Source organism: Marmota flaviventris, chromosome 4 (genome assembly GCF_047511675.1).
Source record: "Marmota flaviventris isolate mMarFla1 chromosome 4, mMarFla1.hap1, whole genome shotgun sequence".
In the NCBI taxonomy this organism is placed as follows: Eukaryota; Metazoa; Chordata; class Mammalia; order Rodentia; family Sciuridae; genus Marmota; species Marmota flaviventris.
This window is the reverse complement of record NC_092501.1, coordinates 96,761,231-96,784,457: the sequence shown is the minus strand read 5'-3', so window position 1 is coordinate 96,784,457 and position 23,227 is coordinate 96,761,231. Positions and strand designations below refer to the sequence as shown.

The 23,227-nt window shown below is 36.0% G+C and overlaps 1 protein-coding gene across 3 annotated transcripts in view; it reads right to left on the bottom strand.

The window, feature by feature from the left end:
- Positions 1 to 3,541: 3,541 nt before the first annotated feature.
- Ednrb (endothelin receptor type B) overlaps positions 3,542 to 23,227 on the bottom strand; it is a 46,511-nt gene continuing 26,825 nt past the window's right edge. For 2 of the 3 annotated variants that reach the window (XM_027941581.2, XM_071611405.1), the window contains exons 6-8: positions 22,958 to 23,091; positions 22,313 to 22,421; positions 19,263 to 20,561 (exon numbers count right to left, since the gene is read on the bottom strand). In XM_027941581.2, coding sequence (XP_027797382.1) covers positions 20,427 to 20,561; positions 22,313 to 22,421; positions 22,958 to 23,091 — 378 coding nt within the window. In that variant the 3' untranslated portion in view covers positions 19,263 to 20,426. Of the gene's footprint in view, positions 3,645 to 19,262; positions 20,562 to 22,312; positions 22,422 to 22,957; positions 23,092 to 23,227 lie in introns of those variants that run through there. The other variant, XM_071611406.1, reaches the window with a different exon arrangement.

The following is a 23,227-nucleotide window of genomic DNA, read 5'->3' as shown; positions in this document are numbered from 1 at the left end:
TGAGTATCTGTTAAATGAACTTGTATAAATATTCAAATTGCACTTTTCGACTTATATTTCCAATAAAGACTAGTAACTGAATGGAAAGGAAATTTAAGTCCACAAAATGCCATGGAAAGAAATTCTGATTTGCAGTGAGCTCTTTTGTTTTAGATCAAAAGAATCTGAGTAATATCCTGTTATTTTAACCAAGGATTGCAATGAATGTCTAAAATGAAATAGGTAAATGATTTTTGGCTCAAGTGTGCTTAAGATGACTAGACGAAATATGAATTTCTATACCCTAAGGCTTAACATGTGGGTCTCCTAGTATGAAATACATAACTCTAATAATTTTATCCCAAATGGAAATTTACTAGACATGATAGGACAAAAGTCATTTTACAGTGACATGGATATTGCAAGAAAACTTCTCCTTACTTCAGTCTCAGCAGTGCTACTTACTGACCCTTCCGCCATGATGTTCTACCCCAGAACATCTTGTGGCCCAGAGCAATGGAGTCAGTAGTGAGTAGGCAGGGGACTGAAACCTCTGAAGCTGTATGTGCAAAATAAACTTTTCCAGGAATGCGTGCTTCTTGGCAGGTACTTCAGTCACAGCAATGAAAAGCTGACTAACATAGCAGGCGAGTGAGGACCTAGTGACTTTGTTCCTAACTGTGACGAGTCCAGGTGGGTCCCTGCAGGGCCATAAGAGACCTGAGCTGATTCACTCCTGGTACCAACCCTACTTTTACTTCTTAGGGTAATTAATGAATCAGTTTGATTAGATAAACAAGAAAATCCGTATTTCACAGATTTCCTCTAATTGTTTAAAACTGTTAGAAAAGAAAGACGAATGTCCTTGACCCTCCTAGAAAAGACTCTCTACTTTCTTGAATCCTCAGACTGCTTTTTCTCAAAATTAGAACTTTTTATTTGGTAAGTATTTCCCTTTTATCATTGTTAGCTCTGGAAAGTGTTGAGAATATAACCATTTTCTTAATCATTTAGCATTTTTAGGGGGTGCATATTAATTATGCAGAATGGTGGATCTCATTGTGGTATATTATACATGTGTAAAAACAATCTGGTCAGGTTCACTCCCCGTACCTCCCCCACCCCATCCTTTCCTGTACCCTGATGGTTTCCCCTCTACTTTCATGGAACCCTTTGATTCCTTCTGGCTTCCGCATGTAAGAGAAAACATATGATGCTTTTCTCTCTGAGTTTGACTGACTTTGCCCAACGTTATGATCTCCAGTTCCATGCATTTTCCATATATATCACATTTTCTTTATCCATTTACCCACCTATTGACTGTCATCTATGCTGAATCACAACTTGGCTGTTGTGAATTTGCTGGATCTCTGAGTCTCTCCAAGTCTTTCCACTGACAGCATAATACTGTACTTCAGTGCATTTCCTCTGTCACCCATCTCCCTGAGTAGCTATTATCTCCCTGTTTGAATTCCAGACTCTTGAAGAGCTAGGATCTGCAATCTGCTTCTACTCAGCATCTTCTCTTCCTTTTACCAAGTTTTTGACAATAGCTGGCTCAGTCTCGGTAAAGCGCTAATGTTTATGTGAATAAGCAAATACATATAAGAATAAAATCTTTTAGTGTTTGCAGCTCTTAAAGAAGTTTTTAGCCCTTTTAAAAGTTTTAGAAGCTGTGCTGAGCCATATTCTTTCAGGACTTACTGTCTGTCACAAGGATATTTAATAAACTCATCTGTGCTACTATGTTATATTCTTCCTGTTGGACAGTGGTGTCCTTTATTAAGGAAATTTTGAACTCTATCCAATAATTATATCTAAAACCTACCCCCATTGCAAAAAAAATCACTTAATACTGCAAAACTAGTGAAGGGGGTATATCAGGACTAGGGTGTTTTACATCATCTCCATAGGCTGTTTTCTCCCAATACATAATTCGATGACTTAATTATATGAACATTCAGAAGTCCATAGAAATGCAAATGAATTTTATCTGGTGGAAAAAATAAATCTCTATAAATCTCATTCTCACGTGAACAGATTTTCCATATTTAACCTCTTTGCTCTTTGAGAGGTCTTACATCTAGTCTCAACCCATATCTTCTGGAGTCACCATGAATGTTGGGAAGCTAGCTCAAGAGTAGTTTAAAAACAATTCCAAATCAATGGTAGAGGTTGCAAGGAATAAGATGTGGTGGGTGAGATGCACTTGTGATAGGTATACATTCTGCAAGAGTGAGCAGTCTGAATAGTTGGCCTCTGAGCAGGGAGAATGATACTGTCTTCCAGACAAACTTGAAAGGAGAATAAACAAAGCATTCCTCTTCAGTAAAGTACGTCACTGTGCTGATTTTTTTTTTGTGTGTAAGAGTTTACCAAAGACAATCTGGAACCACTAAATGCTGCTTGCTCAACCAGTACCCTGTGACTATAACATCTAGCTCTTTGGAAGAAAGAAGGATGAAGAGTATTTTTAATTAACTGAAGTCCCTGTAAATAGCAGGCACACCAGTCAGTCTTGAAGGGAATCAATGAGGTTTAGCAAGTTTTAAGACTATAACTCAATTTTAAATTTTATGAGCATGCACATACTTTGTTTCCAGTTGTATCACAAAAGAGGTTTACTGAACTGTCACAATATTAGTGACTTCTCATTTTGTCAAAAGTCTCATAGGACATAAGGAACATCCTGGGAAAGTAGTAACTGTTTTTTCCTTTTTCTTTTTAAACACATTATTTGGCTCTTTGTCAAAATCAGTTCTGTGATTACTCGCTCTTTTTTTTTTTTTTATGAGAGTAAACAAATGTTGGATACATAGACCTTGGAGGGAAAATCAAGAACAGATACTTCCAGGCCAATGGAATTGATTTTACAAATATCTTAACACATGAAAAATTTCTGTAAGTTTATTCCAGTGTCCCAGTGTGGGATTTCTCCTTCCTTAGCCATCAAACATCTTTTCTATTGTTAATACTCTTTAAAGATGCTTAATACATTGACCCTTGGCTAAATGAAAGAAGGCACTTTCTTATATATAGCTGTAAAGGAGCCACCAACCAGGGCCTGGATTTCTCTAGGCGCAGGATAACAGGTGGAGCTATGAATACAGCTCTAGATTCTGGGCTCCCTACGGGTTGGCTAATTTGAATAATTTCAAGCTCCAGGGCATAGGATTTTTCCTAATTGTCTGGTACCTGGCCCTAGGGCAATTAGGGCTATTACATGAGGTGGGGGATGAGAATAAGAGAAGTGGTTGGGAAGTGGATTTAATATGGCCTGAAAACTAGGTCAATACAGATTAAAAAACAAATACCTATGTCCAGCATTGTGCTTGGGCCTGGCAAGGTTTATGTTATAGAGATGTGTGGGAAGACATTCTGCTATTAAAGAAGCTCCAGTATAAATCTGGTTCCTGGCAGGACCAAATTCCCATTTACACACAGATGTTTTGCAAATTGCACAATAAGAGTAACCTTGGACTCTGGTTCAAAAATTCTGCTCAAGTAATCTTTTTCTAATATAACATTTGCTTTTTCCCAGCTTTACTTACCTTAAAGCTTATTTGAGCCTGCTCTAGATTACTGGTGCCATTCCAAAGTTTCTAGAGGCTGTATGTCTCTCTGAAAACTTTACTAATTTCTTGTGAATGTTTATTTCTTCTTTTCTTAAAAAAAAAAAAAAACAAACACAATTCTACTGTAATACAATGTAAGTGTTATAAAATTTATCTGATTTAAGTATATAACTTAACAATTTTTTAGTAAATTAAAAGAATTTTGTATCTATTGCTGTAATCTATTTTTAGAGCATTCCTATCATCTCAGGAAGATACATGTACCATTGCCATACATCCCTTTTCCAAGTCCCAAACCTAGGCAACCACCAGTATACTTCTTTGTGTTTTTTTTTATTATTCTTTATTTTATTTATTTAGTTTTATGTGGTGCTGCAGATTGCACCCAGTGCCTCATGCATGGTAGGCAAGCACTCAGCCACTGAGCTATAACCCTGGCTCTAGAGGCGTCTTATTTTTTTTTTAACTTATTTCTTACATACATGACAATAGTGGAGTGCACTACATTCATAATTATCCACTCACAGCACAATTTTTTTATATAACTCTGTATATAAAGTATGTTCACGCCAAATTATGCCATTATACATGAGCTCTCTTATTTGTTTGCATTACAATTCTTAATACACCTTTATACCACAATTTACCATATCTCTGTTTGTGTGTAAGGTAGGTTGACACCAAATTCACATCTTCATACATGTATTTTGTATAATGATGACTGTCTCCTTCCACTATCCTTGCTATTCCCCTTCTCCCTCCCTTTCCCTCCCACCCCTATTCCCTATCTATAGGTAATTTTCCACCCATGTTCTCCCTCCCTACCCCACTTTGAGTCACCCCCCCTTATATCAGAGAAAACAGTTGGCATTTGTTTTTTGGGGGGGATTGGCTAACTTCACTTAGCATGATCTTTTCTAATGCCATCCATTTTCCTGCAAATGCCATGATCTTATTCTTTTTTAGTGCTAAGTAATATTTCATTGTGTATAAATACCACATTTTTTTAAATCCATTCATCCACTGAAGGACATCTAGGTTGGCTCCACAGTTTAGCTATTGTGAATTCTTTTTTTTCTACATATATTTGCCATTTCTGGACATTTCGTATAAATGGAATTTTATAATAAGTGGTCTTTGCATCTGTATTTTGTGTCTGGTTTGGTTAAATCTAATGTTGAGATCCATCCATGTTGAAGCTTTAATTAGTAGTTTGTTCCTTTCCATTGATGAACAGGATTTCACTGCCTGGATATATCACATATTTTTTAATCTTTTGAGCAGTTGATAGACAGTTGGGTTGTTTGCAGTTTGGGGATATTATGAGTGAAGCTGCTATGAATGTTTATGTACAAGTCTGCTTCTGTGTGAGCACTTGAGTAGGTACATAGAAGTAGAACTACTTAGACATATTTTACATGCATATGCAACTTTTTAAGAAAGTACTGGACTATTTTTTCAGAGTAGCTGTGTTACTGGCATCTTAGGCCAGAGACCTGACTCTGGGAATCACCAACTATTCAGGTCCAGTGACTTACCTCAAAAAACCACACAGAAAAGGACATGGTGAGGAGCAGGAAAGAAAATTATAATCAATATGGCTGAATTGGGATGGCAAAGTGAGATCTATCATCTCAGCCCTGTCTCTGTAGAGGCAGTAGAGAGATCTAAAATGTTACTTGTGACACTAATGCTGGCCAGGAAGAGGGTAGGACACATAGCTCAATGCTCCAGAAATATTTGGAGTCAAATTGATAGGAAAATGGGTTTTATCCAAAGCCACCTCTGAAGGAAAATAGAAGAAACTTATTTTTTCAAAAATTCCCTCTTTTCCCCAAAAAATTCCTCCAGAAAACTTCTAGAATAAATGAATTCAGCAAAATAGCAGGATATAAAAACAACACCCATAAATCAAAGACATTTCTGTATATTAGTGACAAATCCTCAGAAAGGGAAATAAGGAAAACGACCCCATTTACTATAGCCTCAAAAAAAAAAAAAAAAAAAAAACCTTAGGAATCAACATAATGAAAGAGGTGAAAGACCTCTGCAATGACAACTACAGAATGCTAAAGAAAGAAATTCCTTGTTCCTGGATAGGCAGAATTAACATTGTCAAAATACCTTACTACCAAAAGCACTATACAGATTTAATGAAATCCCAATCAAAACCCCAATGACATTCCTCATAGAAATAGAAAAAGCAGTCATGAAATTCATCTAGAAAATAAGAGACCCAGAATAGCTAAAGCAATCTAGAAGAGTGAAGCAGGAGACATCACAATACCATTCCTTAAACTGTACTACAGAGTAATAGTAATAAAAAAGGCATGGTATTGGCACCAAAATGCACTGTAGACCAATGGTACAGAATAGAGGACACAGAGACAAACCCACATAATGACAGTTATTTTAGCCAAAGGCACCAAGAACATATATTGGAGAAAAGATAGCCTCTTCAACAAATGGTGCTGGGAAAACTGGAAATCCATATGCAATGAAATGAAAGTAAACCCCTATCTCCCACCATGCACAAAACTCAAAGTGGATCAAGGACCTAGGAATTAAGCCAGAGTCTCTGCATGCACCTAATAGAAGAAAAAGTAGGCCCAAATCTCCATCATGTCAAATTAGGCCCCGACTTCTTTAATAAGACTATAATAGTGCAATGATTAAAATCAAGAATCAATAAATGGGATGGGTTCAAACTAAAAAGCTTCTTCTCAGCAAAAGAAACAATCAGTGGGGTAAATAGAGAGCCTACATCTTGGGAGCAAATTTCTACTACATGCACATCAGAGCACTAATCTCTAGGATATATAAAGAACTCAAAAATCTTAACACCGAAACAAACAAACAAACAACAACAACAACAAAATAAACAAATAACCTAATCAATAAATGGGCCAAGGACCTGAACAGACACTTCTCAGATGATATACAGTTAGTCAACAAATATATGAAAAAACGTTCAACATTTCTAGCAATTAGAGAAATGCAAATCAAAACTACTCTAAGATATCATCTCACTCTAGTCAGAATGGCAGCTATTAAGAATACAGACAACAATAAGTGTTGGTGAGGATGTGGGGGAAAAGGCACACTCATACATTGCTGGTGGGACTGCAAATTCGTGCAGCCAATATGGAAAGCAGTATGGAGATTCCTTGGAAAACTTGGAAAGGAACCACCATTTAACCTAGCTATTCCACTCCTTGGTCTATACACAAAAGACTCAAAAACAGCATACTATAGGGACACAGCCACATCAATGGTTTATAGCAGCACAATTTACAATAGCTAAACCTGTGGATCCAACCCAAGTGCCCTTTAGTAGATGAATGCATGAAGAAAATGTGGTGTATATACACAATAGAATATTATTCAGCATTAAAATAGAATAAAACCCATGGCATTTGCAGGTAAATGGATACAGTTGGAGAATATAATGCTAAGTAAAGTTAGCCAATCCCAAAAAAACCAAATGCTTAATGTTTTCTCTGATATAAGGATGCTGATTCATAAGGGTATTGGGTTGGGGAACACGGGAGGAATAGATGAACTTTAGATAGGGCAAAGGGGAGGGAGGGCAAGTGTCAGGGTTTGGGGTAGGAAAGGAAGTGGAATGAGAAGGACATCATTAAGTACATTTATGAAGACACAAATGGTGTGGCTCAATGTTGTGTATAACCAGAGATATGAAAAATTGTGTTCTATATGTGTAATATGAATTGAAATGCATTCTGCTGTCATATAGAATAAATTAAAAAAAGAAAAAAAATCCATCTTTTGAATCTCTTAGGGTGAGCAAAATTTTTAAAGGGGAATAGACGGTAAAGTAAGACAAAAGGTAGGAAATATACCTATGCAGATTTAGTTAGCCCTATGCTAGGCAGGTCTGGGGAGGGGACAGTCTCCACTCTCAGCTTCCATGATTCCTGTAAAGACAGGTGGGATGAGGTGGAGTTTGTACTCTGTCAGCCTTTGAAGTTGCTCTCAATTTTAGGGGGGGCGGGCATAAATTCAGTCTGTTTCTGGAACTTGAGGTTCAAATAGAGGAAGAGTTGGGTGGTGCAGTATGCATAATTAAGCCAAATTTGCCAAACTGTGGTTTAGTTGATTATTCTCTGCATTCTGGTTCTGTGAGGTGGCTCCAGAGAGGTCCTTATCACTTGAGGGGGCAGTTTCCACTTGCTGCTAGGACTTGTCATTCAGACCTTTGATCCTGTAGGGGGCAATAACTGGAAACTTCTATGTACCACTCCAAGGTCTGAAACAGGATGCTACAAATCTTGCCTCAGACTGCAAGGAGGACAAGATAGGTTAGGTAAATTTAGAGATAATAAGCCTTGAATTACTAGATCTTTTTAAATTTAAATTTAAATTTTTTGGTAGTGAGGATTAAATCCAGGGTACTTAACCACTGAGCCACATCCTCAGCCCTTTTTAATATTTTATTTAGAGATAGGGTCTCACTGAGTTACTTGGGGCCTTGCTAAGTTGCTGAGACTTTGAACTCCATGGTCCTCAACCTCCCAAGCTGCTGGGATTATAGGAATGTACCCCCATGCTTTGCTCTTATACTAGATTTTAGATAAACACTCCTTGAATAATTAACATGCCTTAAATGATTAACATACCTAAGTGCAGAGCTGAGCAGTGTCACAAGGTTTAAGATAATGAAGACAGATATAAAGTAAAGGCAGAGTTACCGAGCTTTATCCTACCTTCAGTTACCTACAGGGCATCTGCAGGTCTAAGTAAAGAGCCAGTGCTGTCATCAAAGGCAGCCTAAGTTTCACTTATGATCCCTGCATCAATCTTATGAGGGTTCTCATGTTTTCACATCTTTACCAATACACATTGTCATCTGTCTTTTTAGCTGTTTTACGGGGATGTGTGAACAAATGTTGGTATTGATAGTATGTTTGCAATGTATCTTTCCTGCAGATAACATTAGAGTGAATCTTCTATATCTTGAGATGAAAATATTTCCCCCTATCTTGTTCCCCAGTCTCAAGCAAAGCCATTTGATTCCTTTTGTTAGGACTAAGGAATCCGAGAAAGGGGATTGCTTCAGAACAGCTAAGTTCTACTTGTGGGACAACTGAGAAGGATTTCCCTATGAATTCCTTGGTCTAGCAGAAGGTAAACATAGACCATATTATTTGTGTTTCAAAATGTATTTTTTTTTTAATGGGAAGGGAAATTAGTGTAATCACATGAATTTTGGGTTGGAAGTTAGAATACTTGGGGTATTGTCTACATTCAGGTACTTTAAATACCTTAGGCATAGAATAAAATAGAAATGGTGAAATAATCAGAGAATTTTACCCCCACACACACACAATTTTTTTTTTTTTTTTAAAGTAGAACTCATTTACTTAGAGCCCCAACATATTGAGGATTTGCTATGGTGGAAATGGAATGCAAAGAGGACTCCTAAAATTTGGTTTTCTCTTGGTGGCTATTTCCCTTTCTTATGATTTCACAATCAGATTCTTCAGGAATCTGCAGTGAGGAAATCATTGACTATATCCTCATTCCCCATTCAGTAACATGGAATCTATCAGTAAATCAGTTTTTGGTTCTAGGAAAATTGCAGAGATTTCACCACTGCTAGTAAACAGTTGGCATTAGGGAAGCTCTAGGCAGTTTATTAATAATATTTCACATAGAATTTATAAAGAACTTAAATGCTACTGGGAATCCAGAGTATTTTGTAAGGCAGAAATCATACAATAAAGGGTTAAGAAATTTTAGCCCAACTTAGTTTGGGATAGAAATGCCTAGTTTTTGCAAAAAAATCTCTCTGGAGGAGAGTATAGGAGAGACAGTAGAGAGATCTGAGCACTCATTCTGGATCCTGGACAACAGTATGTAATTGACCTGGAACCTAATAAGCACATAATAAGCAGTTGGTGAGTAAATGGGTTAACCCAGTCAATACTTATTGCATATCTTTATATTCTAGGCGCTGTTTGTGGTTCTGGGTTTGGAGTCGTGAGTTGAAGATTCATAGTTTCTGCCTTCATGGAATTGAGATTAAATCTAGTAGAAGATAACAACAACAACAAAGAAGCAGATCCATAGAGGTACAGATATGATAAACAGGAAACAATGAAGCAGAGGAATGGAGATGGGAAATACCAGGCAAGGAGGGATTGCTCTTTTATATAGGGTGGTTTGGGAAAGTTGGTATTTGAGTAGATTCCTCAGAGAAGCAATGGAGAACAATCAAAGATAACAGGTATAAAGGCCTTGCTGAGAAGGAGTGTTGTGAGCATGTTCAAAGAACAGGAAAGAAGTCAATGTGGACTGAGTGAGGAGTGAGTGAGGAGGGAGAGAGCAATCGAAAACATGGAAGTAGCAAGATGCCAGGTATTGCATTGCCTTGTAGGATGGACAACTGAGCATTGGGTTTAACAATATAGTGGTCATGGGCAACGTTAATAAGAACAGTCTTAGTGAAGGTCAAGGGATGAAAATTGTATTTTGGCTTTTACTTTGAACTAGATAGAAAGCTTTTGAGGTCGGAAGCAAAGGTTTATGCAGAAAAAAGAAAAGAAATGATCTGATTTACTCTTGACAAGGGGTTCTAATAATAATAATTAAAAAAGCAGAGAATTTAGTGTAGAAATTAAGGGGAAGAATGATAGTGTTCTAGACCACGGTAGTAGGAGTGGATTTAGAAAGGGGTGGTCATTGGATTAAAGATATATTTTGAAGGTAAATGCAATACTGATGGAGAATATGTTGAGTGAGAGAGAGAGAGAGGACACAAACATGATCGTTTTAAGACTTTTGTCCCAAGCAGCTAAAAGACTGGAGTTGTCATCACTGGAGATGAGGAAACTATGGAAAGGATAAGCTTTGAAGGAGAGCTGGATAGGCAATATCAGGAGTTTGATAAACATCCATGTGACTTTGTCAGATAAGAAATTGACTATGTGAATCTGAAATTCTTACAAGCCATTCAGGCAAGCACTAGAGCTTTTGGAGTTACCAGTACCTAGATGGGATTTAAAACCAGAGCAAGAGATTACTTAAGGAGTAGAGAGAAAATAATAGATTGGAGTATTGAGTTCTGGAGTACTCCAGTGTTTAGAATTTAGAAAGTTGAAGAATATCCTTTGAAGGAAAATAAGAAGGGCAGAGAGAACAGTATCTTTAAAAACTAAGGGAAGAGAGTGTTTTAAGAAGGAGGGAGTGATCGTATGTGGCAAGTGCTTCTTATACTAACCTATCAAAGAATAATACAGAAAACTGACCATCCATAGGTGACCTTGGTAAGAGACATCAGGGGGCAAAAAAAAAAATTCTAACTAACTGCTAGACACTATACAAATAACATTATCTACAGAGATGTGATGTTTATATTCTTTCAGTGTGACTATAATGAATATAATAGGGTACTTTAAGAAACTGCTGTTTAATTGGGAGACATTTACATAAGCATTCATATGATTGAATGCTACCATAGAAATAGTTACAAAGTACAATAAAAAACCATTTATGTTTTTTGTTTATTATTTTGAATTTGTTGATTTTTTTAAAAAAAATTTTATAGTTGTAGATGGACAGTATACTTTTATTTTATTTACTTATTTTTTTTAAGCAGTGGTAAGGATCGAACCCAGGGTTTCATTCATGTTAGGCAAGCACTCTGCCACTGAACTTGTTGATTTTTAACCTATTTAGTGTATTTTGATTCATTGTAGTCATTATTTCCTCATTCTTTAAATGTCATTTCTCTAGTCAGTAGGACCCCCTTCAAGTTTTTTTTCTATGTCTTCATATAACCCTAATCATTGTCGTTTCCTTGTTCTCAGTTATTAAAACAGGTTCCAGACCTATCTTGTACATTTCTTGCCCCAACACTGGAATCCTCCATTCTCCAAGGGGGCCTGATTCTTTCCAATGGCAAATGTTATTTAGAAACCAAACTTTGGGGAAGTTGAGGTATATTTTGCTACCATGTTGGCCATTTGTCTTAGGCCTTTTTAATGGACAGAAATAGAAAATACATATTTCTCAGAGAAAACACTTTGTGAATTCATATTGATATTTTCAATTTCAATATAGGATTACAGAGTTTTTACTTCTTTTTTTTTAAAAAAAATTGTAGTTGCAGATAGATACAATACCTTTATTTATTTTTAGATGGTGCTGAGGATCGAACCCAGTACTTCACACATGCTAAGCAAGTGCTGAGCCACAATTCCAGCCCTTACTTAACTTCTTTAATATCTGTACTGATGAAAATTCTTGGTTTCTAGTGACATCCACAGTAGGGAATTAAGAATCCAAGTTGTAAAGTAGAGCTAAAAGGGCCTTCTTTCTATAAGTCACTGTGAAGTTTAGGCTTCTGGGGCACCCTAGGGAGCACAGCCCTGTTTGGCATGCAAAAGAAGACAGTGCTCTGAGTGTGGCCAATAAGAACAAGAATTTTAGATGATACAAGTCCAGATCAATATGAGCTTCTTCATGTGATTTAGATGCAAATGCATTCTTATGCAAGTATAATTGTAAAATTTCATGGATTACCTCAAAAGAAAGAGCCTTGATTTGAATAACGGAAACTAGGGGACATTTACTACTTATCCTGTATTGGGAGTTTTATAGGATTTTCAAGAGGTATTTTTATTTCAGAAAACCAGACTGAAAAACATGCTGTAACCTGTTAGATAAAGGAGGCTGCTGCTGGGGGGAAGGAATGGAGGTTTTAGTTTCCAATCCGGTGTTGAGTTTTAAAAATGCTCTCTGGAGTTGGAGATGGGGAGTCTGTTTATATGTGAGTGTTTGTATGTGTTAGGCTAGAAATAGGGTGGAATAGATGGTTAGAAAAACTTCCCTCATTGCTCAACTTACAAGTAATGTGATGTAAGTACCTGATTATATGTAGACCCTGGCTATAGGTTGTATACAGTTAATAGTTGTGTGACGTCAGTTTATTCATATTTGCACATGACCGAAGGGACTGATTTTTTCATACCCACCACTTATTAGCTCCATTTCTGCACTACATATTTATTAGCAATCTTTCAGTAGGAATGAAAGCATGCTATATTCTGATTTTGTTTTCTCCTTTTGATAATTCCCTTCACCCCAGCTTTTTCAAACCTTTCCTTTCATATTTTTTAAAATATCTTTTTGGTTGTAGATGGATACATTACTTTTATTTTATTTATTTTTATGTGGTACCGAGGATCGAACCCAGTGCCTCACTCTTGCTAGGCAATCGCTCTACTACTGAGCTATAACTCTAGCCCTTTCTTTTCATATTTTTAAAGAACATTCTTTTACCGCTATTTCTTATTTTTTCTCTTAGATTTGAGTATTATACTTCTTGTATTTTCTTTACTTTTTAAACTATGAAGTATAACTTATACAGAGAAGGGCAAAATATATATAGTTAAACTATTTTAAAAGCTTATCATATAAAATGTTGTAATATATTAATATAATTATATTTTATACTAATTCATTTGTTAATATGCAAAATAGCTACATAAATCATTGTGTATGATTTTATTGCTTTTCCTTACTTTGGGCACAGTTTCTTAGGAAACACAATATTTGGAAAGATACACTAGAAATCCTTCTGATTATAATTCTTTAAGTAATAGAGTTAAAATATCGCATCTGGATTATTTCCTGGAAGCACTTTTTCAGAGATGCTGCACTTTGGAGTGGACATTTAAGAAAAGAATTTTGGGCTATTCCCCTGTATTGTCTGTGTATGGTCATTTGTGTTAGAGGGAGTTTATTGTGACACAGTGGTGAGTTCTTTGGGTCGAGACCATCAGGATTTGTTTGTTAGCAGTTGCTGTTGTGAGCTGAAAGCCTGTGACTTGTCTGGATGTGTTGAGGACATCCTCTGCTCTGGGCTGTGCATATGCTGCCAGGGAGGAACTTCTCTGCTCTTGTTCTCCTCTCTGGCTAATTTATTCATTCTAACTTTAGCTTAAATGTTACTCACCTTGGGAAACCTCTTCTAGATGGCATAGATTCTAGGTACCACAGTGCTATTCCTGTCAGAGTTCTTACCACACTCTATGTTGTATGATTAATTTTTGCTCTGCTCATGGGAATAAATGAACATTGTCACCTAATCCCAAAAGTTAATGGCTTTCTCCTCAACTTTTTTTTGGGGGGTCGGGGAGGGGTTGTAGTGGGAATAGTAGGCATTGAATCCAAGGGCACTTTAAAACTGAGTTATATCCCCAGGCCTTTTATTTTTTATTTTGAGACAAGGCCTTGCTAAGTTGCTGAGACTAGAATTGAACTTGAAATCCTCTTTGCCTCAGCCTCCTGAATTCCTGGGATTATAGGCATATGCCACCATGCCTAACTTAAAAAATAATTTTTCAAGTACTAGCTGTAATATCACTAAACAAAACTCACTTTCCACTACCCATAATTGTTTTTTTCCTCTGATTTTGCCAAAAATTTTAAACTTTCAGGAATTAATTTAGTAAAGCATTTTTAATTTACTTGGTTATTGTCTTGAACATATCATGGTTTTAAAGTCTTCTTTAGGGTTTGCTTGGATAATAAATCTTTAATTAACATTACTTAATGCCTCTATATTGCTTATTTAGTAAAATAATCTGCTTATACTTTTCTCAACTCAAAAGAATCAGACACTCAGCATCATTATAATTAATAAACACCATTGTGATTAAAAAGTAGGATAAATAATCTAGCCTGGATGGAAATGTGACCATATGCCCCACTCCACCACTATTCTATTTTCTAAGTTACTTTTTTAATATTTATTAATCAGATATACAAACACACTCCTTGTTCAGTGCAATGAAGCTCATCATGAATAAATAGCAACCTCCTGGCCCACAAGCGTTGGCTGTCATGAATTCCACACCCTGAAAATGATAACTTTCTTTTTTTTTTCCTTTGCTTTTTCATGCTTTCCTTTCCATATTTTAAAATAACATGCTTTTACTACTATTTCTTAATTCTTCAATTATAGGTTAGCTTTTTACTTTCTATGTTTTCTTTATTTTTTAAATTGTGAAATGCAAATAAAGAAAAGGGCATGAGATACATATACTCAAATAAAATATATGCAGCACATACATATACATATATATATACTTGAAATAATTATAAAAGTTCAAGTATTATATAAAATATGTTGTATGATATATTAGCATAATAATGCTTTATACTATTGTGAATATCTATATGTAAAATAATTATATAAATAAATAATGTAATAAGTGATCATTATTATTTACAAGAATACTTCTCCAAGGCCTAAAGATCTTCATGCATCTCTTCCAAGTCCCAACATTCCCTTGTCTCCCAAGAATGGCAATTACCCTTGTTTGCAGGATAATTTCCTTGCTTTCCCTTATTGATTTTTATCAACTATAATTATTCCCTTAAAATATAGGTCAATTTTGCCACATTTTGAACTTCATTTCAGTGGAATCATACTGAAATACAGCAGTTCTCAGTGGGAGTGCTTCCTCTCAGGAGGTGTCTGACAATGTCTGGAAACATTTTGATTTCCACAACGTGGGAGGATGCTTTTGGAATCCAGCAGTTAGGGGCCAAAGATGTGGCTAAATATCCTACAATGTACAGGACCATCCCTACAACAAACAGTTTTCTGGCCCAAAATGTCAGTAGCTCTGAGGTCTACTAGTAACCCATAGAAGAACTTGCCACTGTATGAAATACTGTAGAGCATTCCACCAAATTTGTTATTTGTTTTTCTGGCTGAAACAAACAATGTTTCTGTGAACATTTTAGTATCTATGTGCTGGTCGCATCAGCAGTTTGTCTACAAATAGAATTTTTTGGTCTTAGGTGAAGCATACCTTCATCTTCCCGGGATTAGTTCCCAAATATTTTCCAAAATGGGTGTTAGAATATTTACTATGGGAAAAACAGATTTAGTTGTTTTGCCCCATTCCCATCAAGCATACTTTTCCTTCCAATTTATATGCATCATAGTTTTGGTTAAAATAATCTTATTTAGCATAGATATGAAACATATCCAAGTCATATAGCTATGAACATATCCATCTATTTATCTATTTATATATGTGTGTATATGTATATATATATATATATATATTATACAGCTACATATTCCCATGAATATGATCCAATGTACCAGGCAATGTCTGTTCTGTTTTCTTCTTAGAGATAGACTTCCTCTGCTTTTCTGCTCCTAGCCAGACTGACAGTCTCATAGGCTAAAGAGAACTTTCCCCTGTCATCTTGGGAACTGATTTTGATTCTTTCCTCCACTAGCTTCCCCTGTTTCCTGGATTCCTTAACTTCCTTCCTTGTGTGCTGAAGCACACTTTGGTAGAGTAATTTCACATTCTAATTTCCTCAATTTTGACCTTTGAAAAACTTTTTTATTGTGTTTAAATTTGCTGCCCCAAGCACATTTTAAGGTTTTAAGCAGGCTTCTTGATTCTGGAGTGCTTCTTTTGTTCATTCAGCATCTGGTTTTGCTTCTTGTTTCTTATTGCTCTGAGAAAATTAATGATAGTTTTGTTGATTTTTTTTTCTTTTGCTCCGGCACTTTTTCTGTTTCCTCAATCTCCCCACTTCCCCCCCCCCCTGTTTGTTTCAGCTTCTGTCTTCCATTTCAAAGTTTCCTAAAATGTCTCTTGGCTTTTACCTACTTATTTATCTTTAAAAATATGGCATTAAGGGACAAATTGGAAATTCTATGTATGTGGGTGGAATGAGACAGGGCATAACTCATTTTGGTGAAAATTCCCCTTATCCTCAGTGTTGACATCTGTAGGATTTTTTTCCCCTTGGATTTTTTATGTCCTTGGAACAGAATCTTCATTTTCTTGCCTGGGACATACAAGGCTACTAATCATTGATAGTATGGATCAGAGCTGGAGATCTCACTGTCTATGAGTCAGGTCTTTGCTGATTGCCTGGTTCCAGTAAGGGGCCACGTTTCTACCTTCTGCTATCCTTGCTGTGACCAAGTCCAATCATACATAATCTGGTACAGATTATCTGGAAATAAAAAAACCACCTTCTTTTTTTTTTTAGTATATGTTAAACTTTTAATTAAGTCCTTTTATTTTTGACCCCACTTCAGTCTGGTGTGTTCAAAGATGTCTGCTACATCTGGTTCCTGAGTGCATTCTGGATCATGGAACATGTTAGCCTAACTCACAGGTGGACACCTGGTAGAGGAAAGCAGAAGCCAGAATAGCTGTCCCTTATCTATCTGGTTGTCCTCTTACAGAATTTGGCTAGCATTTCTGCTTGGCTGGTGTCTTCTCTTTCATCCCTGTCCTTGTGAGTTTATACCTTTTACTTTTTCCCCTCATTTTAGTGGAGTTATAGCAGGTGAATAAAAAAATATGTTTAATCCACTGTCTTTATATAAGTTAATTCTTCTCTAGCACTAAGGTGACACATGCATTCATACTACATGTGTACCTCACAATCAGCTCCAGGTAAGGTCCCCATTGTTTGTCTAGTCACCACCTTCCAAGGTCAGGTTTCTGTTACCATTGTACTCAGATTCTCAGCCTACACCTTTGATTTGCTTCTCCTTCCCCTTTGGCTTTAATGACACTGGTCTTCTTTGTTCCTTCTAGTCTCTTCTGAACTCTTCTCTGTCCATTCCTTTTGCATTTGTGATCTATAATATTTTATTCACTATCTCTTCTTTCTTTTTTTCTATTCTAGCTTTTCTTTGAGCCTCTCTCTTGGATTTTGGAATACTTGCATATGCATAATACAATATCTTGGGTTTAGGGCCCAAGTTCAAGCAGGAGACCTGTTTATGTTTCATTTACACCTCATACACATAACTTGAAGATCATTTTTTAGTAGCATATATAGTAGTATATTTGGTGGTCTGAGTTTTGACTGCAACCTGTTACATGAGATCAAGTATGGAGTTTTCCATTTGTGGAATGATGTCAGTGCCCCAAAAGTTTTGGATTTTGGAGCATTTTGGATTTCAAATTTTCTAATGAGAGATGCTTAACCTGTAATAATTTCATTCTGCTTTGCATATAGTAAACACTAAAATAAGATTTGGAAATGAAATGGATAATCCTCAAATATAGTTTCAGTCTTTCCCCTTTGTTTATGGTACAATAATGGTTAAAGAGTGAAATGCTCCCAAAGTAGCAACCAGAGAAAGACATTAAGAGGCCATGGCAACTACCATCCAGATAATTGACCTTGGGAACTTCAATGTCTGTCTGTACATTTGGTTCTTCACACAATGAAACATACCAACAACATAGTCTAAAGACAAGAAATGTAGCATTTTAATAATTTTCATATTTCTTTGATAATTGTATGTTTAACATAAATAATGTCCACTGTTACATCTCTATTTCCTTTAAATACTTATTCAATATCTAATGAGTTAGTGCCTGCACAGTGAAAAATAAGCTATTTTTTAAACAAATTTTATTGGTTTGGTTTACATAATAAGGAAACAGCAACTACAATAGTTGCCACTTTAAATGACCACGGGGGGTGGGGGGACAAAATATATAATTATTTTACATGGTTATATTACAATTTTATAAAGTTAGCTACAGCATACCCATGTTCTGCTATAAACTGTATTCCTTTGGCCATGTGTAAGCTGTTAATATTAAAAGGTGTCTGAAATTATACCCATGTTAGCAGTGAGTAATAAGGAAGAAAACAGGTTAAAATCACTTGCAAATCTCTTAGCTATAAGATCCATGTTAACACCATTTTTGTTGTTATATTAAATAGTTCTTTATACTAGAAAACTTGCTTTAAAGTCAGAGTAGCACTTTTCTATCTTAGTTTTCATCATGCAAAGAAATCATGATTGTTTGTAACCACCCTTTATCAGTATGTCAAAATTTTGAACAATTTTTTTTGAAAAGCTACTGAATATCATTTTATTACAAATAGTGCATAAGTCTTCTTAGTTTCAGCTTTAAGACTAGGCAAGATGATACAAATCGGGATTCTGACATAGAGAAGGAACAGCATTGGAGTGTAAACGAGAAGGGTATTAGGATATAAAATCTCAGTAAATGGTAATAAAATGATCTAAAATTGAAACAGGAAAAAAAGATCTATTCATAAACTGTGAAGACAATTAAATGGCCCAAAGTTGATTTAAAGTTGAAAATCTGAAATGTCTTTTATGATGACAGGCATTTGAAAAAGTGATTGAGAAGAAATTAATAAACAAATTTGCAAAGATAATCCATGTGGCATTGAACTAATTATTTAATTATTGCCCCCTCTCTTTTTTTTGCCACATTATTGAGTTTCGGCTTATTGTATTGTCACATTGGATTCTGGCAGAAAACAACATTCCTAGCTTATTTCCAACATGTGGCCTGACTTCCTAAAAGAAATAAATTGGAAATTCTGTTATATTTTAAGACAGAAAGCTCTTGGGCCCAATTTGTTCCTGAAGTCGCTCTGAGAACACTGAACTGTGTTCTGCTGGAACAGAATCAGGACCTTTCGCATTGATGTGACGGGGCCATGACGAACTCCAGGCTCTGAATGGGAATCGGTCCCCATGGGTTTCCTCCCACCCCATCTCATTTCCTCTCTCTGCCATTTTCTCTTGTACATACTTTCAAACACAACTCATCCCAAATTAATCTAAGGCACTTTGCTGCAGAGATTAAAAAATTAGATCAGAATGCACAAAGTGAAGGTTTTTTTACACTCTTAAAAAGAAGTTTTGCCTTCTGGTGATAGAAAAGCACCACGTCAAGAACACCTTTCTGTTGGTTATTAAAAAAAAAATTAAAAAGTTAGTAATAAGCCTCACAGGTAGCTGTTAAATTGGTTAATTTGTATGATTTTAGAAAGTAATATTCTAAGTATACTTAGAGCTAGAGATCATTTTGACCAAAGCAAGGAGGGAGGCACGGTGCGCCTTGCTCTTTTGCTGTGTGGACACTGCGCCAGGCAATTCACATTTTGTCCGTTTTGGGGTCACTGGAATCTCCATTGTAAAGCTATGAACACAGGGGCCTGCCCCTTGTGTAATCATCTACATGTAGTGTGTGTAGTTAAGTATTTACAGATGACAAAAGTAAACAAATAAACTACCATACCGAAGGAAGAATATGCAGTAATCCTGAAAAAACTGTAGGTGGTATTTTCTTTGTAGATCATGTGACTGGGAGATTTTAAAGTCTTCTGTGATAACAGTTCAAGCCTTCTCTTTCTTTCCTGACATTTGATTTCATTTCAATGCAAAGAATGTAATGATTTTTAAAAACTTACCCTTGATCTCTCTCTCTCTCTGATACTCTCTCCTGATCTCCTAAATATTTCTATCATGCAAAAAATAAACTAGCTAAACTCTTTTCATTTTGCATTCACTTACAGTTTGACCAAAGATGTGATGCCATTCATTAGAAAGTTGCTTATTAAAGGATTTTTTAAATTTTCAAATTGAGCAACTGAAACTTTACTTAAAAATATGTCTTACATAATAAGTGGCACATTTTTCCTTTATTCAGACCAATCTGATTTAAAAATAAACCTCTTTACCAGGAATTATGAGTGAGCTCATTTTAAAATCTAAGGTGTGTATGAGTATACTAAAAACAATTAATAAGAACTACCCTGAAGTGCTAACTGTAAAAAATTAAGTGCTTTCACAATGAGGCTTTCCTTAATTCTCACTGATTTTCTTCTCATATTGTAAACAGCTCATAAAATGTCAGGTGTAAGGATGAGTGTTAAAATAACCCTGCTTACGTTTTTACATGGTTTTGTACCAACGTACAGATTTTTGTTTTGTTTTGGCAAATGTTTCATTTTGTTTTAATGACGTCTGTCCAAAATCAAGAAAATGAGATTAAGTGAATATTCGTTCTTTCAAGATGAGCTGTATTTATTACTGGAACGGAAGTTGTCATATCCATGATCATTGGCTTTGAACTTTAAGCACGACTGCTTTTCCTCCAAGGACTGTTTTTCTTCAAATGACTGGCACCAGCAGCACAAACATGACTACAAAACAAAGCAGCTTGTCATATGTGCACATGACTCTCTGTCCCCACTCTTCCTGCTCTCTAGGGTTGGACTTTCTCTGCAGAACTGGGAGTTCTGGGGCCCTTTATTTCAATGCTCTTTTAATTCCCCCTTAATGAGATATAATTATATTAGTGGATTCTTATAAAATTTTTCACTAAAAAATATAAAGGAAAAAAAACTATATAATCAAAATTCCTCATGTAAGAAAACTACTCTTAATTCTTGATATATACTCTTGATGACTTGATAAACACAGTATTTGATAAATGTAGAATTTAAAACTTTTTCCCCTTACAAACAGAAATATTATCACATACACGACTGGATGCCGGCAGGTGTTTATGAGTGTGTATTTTGTTTTAATGAGATTGTACTATATGTGTACTCCATGACCTGCTTTTTCTTACTTGACAGTATCATAAACATCTTCCTAAATCAATGAATTTAATATTACTTTGTTATTTTTTTCAGTTGCATTTTTTAGTTGTAGTTGGACACAATACCTTTATTTTATTTATTTATTTTTATGTGGTGCTGAGGATTGAACCCAGGGCCTCATGGTGAGTGCTTTACCACTGAGCCACAATGCTAGCCCCCTCAAACACCTTTTCAATGTTGTTACACAATAAAGCTATGAAGTTGCAGGCGTCTCAGTTGTATTAATTTAGTTTTGTTTTCCTTGGACTTTTTAAAAATCCAAAACTTTGTTCATTCTGTTTGTTTTCTGAGAAACTATAAGAAATTGTGTTGACTGGGCATGGTGGTGCACGCCAGTAATCCCAGTGGCTCGGGAGGCTAAGGAGGAGAGATTGCAAGTTCAAAGCCAGCTTTAGCAATTTAGTGAGGCCTAAGCAATTTAGCAAGACCTTGTCTCAAAATAAAAAATGAAAAATAAATAAAAAGGGATGAGGATGTGGCTCAGTGGTTACGCTGAGGAGAAAGAAAGAAAGGAATTGGGAGATTGGGAGGTTCACTCTTTTCTGTTTTGTATAATGAGGGAGTTGAGAAAAGTTCTTTTTCAGATCTAAAATCTGAGTGGCCAAAGAGTTTTATAAATTGCTTTATTTTTTACAAGGAAGCCAAATTTTTGGCTTCCCAAAATGAAATACCAGGGACAATGGATCATGCCCATCCAAGAGGAGGGCATTTTTTATTGTTGTTTAAGGAGTGAATGGATGGGTGGATGGATGTTACAGTGCCAGCAGCTACATGAGGAACAATGAGACACGCAAAGGAGCAGCACATCTCTGTTGTATAAAACTGGGGAAAAGAAGAGTTGGAACTTGATTCAGATTTCTTTGTTTGACTTGCTATTCTCATAGCCCATGTAAAAAAGTGACTAACATATCATAATATGAATTATGTCTAAATAGTTCAAAATCTACCAAGAATAGAAGAATGGTAGATTTACTTACGTTCAGCTTTTATTTATCATGTGACACCTGTCCCACATCAATGAGTGTAACTTTTATTAATTTTCTGAGCAATTCCATGAGAATAACTGGCTTTGGCAACAGGGAGTGTGGCTGGCTAGGATTTAGAGGCAAAAAATTGACTCGAGTGACTTATAAGCCAAATTCATATTTTAAAAATCACCCTTGATATAATGCAAGGGAATACTAAAGAACAATTTGCCAGATATCTACAGATATAAATATTGATGATTTCAAAGGGTTATACTTGATGTCATGCTACAAAGAGCTTTTTCTTTTGAAATAGTCTCTTACCTTAAAGCAGTTTTTGAATCTTTTGCTCACCAAATACAGAGCAATTGGATTAATGCAGGAATTCAAGGAGGCCATGTTGATGCCAATATAATCCAATACCAATAAAAAGCTGCAAACAGACAAAAACCCATAACATGTCTATGAAAGATGCTGCTCTGAGTATGTGTTCACTGCAGACTTTTGTGTTTTTGTGAGGGGGAAAAATATTGCCTAGATCCAGTGGTTCTGAATTTGTCACTAATTTGCTAGTAACGATCGCTGTCCCTTGCCTCTGTCACTCCTTCGGTGTCTCATCTCCACTGCCCTTTCCCATGGTCCCCTCCCAAGCCCAACTTTCCTTTTTTAAAATACAACTTCATTGGGAAGTGCTGAGGATGGCCGAAAAGAAAGCATTTCCAGTGTCAGGGAAAATCAGCTCTGACATTGTCAGTCTTGCCACTCACTCATCACGCTGTGTCTGTGTGTTCCCAGGGTTGTCCCAGGCCCCCTTAATTCCTCCCCCTCAAACAGGAGTGTAAAATTGGGAGTCTTAATTGCTCCCTACGGACTAAAAAAGTGGTATTTTGTGTGCCTGTGAAAGGGATCGATGAAAACACTCCTGCGTGGCATTTATTTACAAAATGATTTCCATTCCACCTTTCGTACCTCAAAAGTTCGCATCTGTTGGGATCATTCTGATCGTAAATAGTGAGCTTCAAGATCCTGCTGAGGTGAAGGGGAAGCCAACAGAGGGCAAAAACAAGGACCAGGCAAAACACTGTTTTGGCCACTTCTCGTCTCTGAAATAAAACCAGTCAGATCCTTAAACATGAACCTTTTATATATACAGCATACACTCTTCCCAAACAGCATATTTGATATCCCTTAACTAAATTCAGCGATATTTGTAAAAATTTAGAACACTGATTCTTCTTT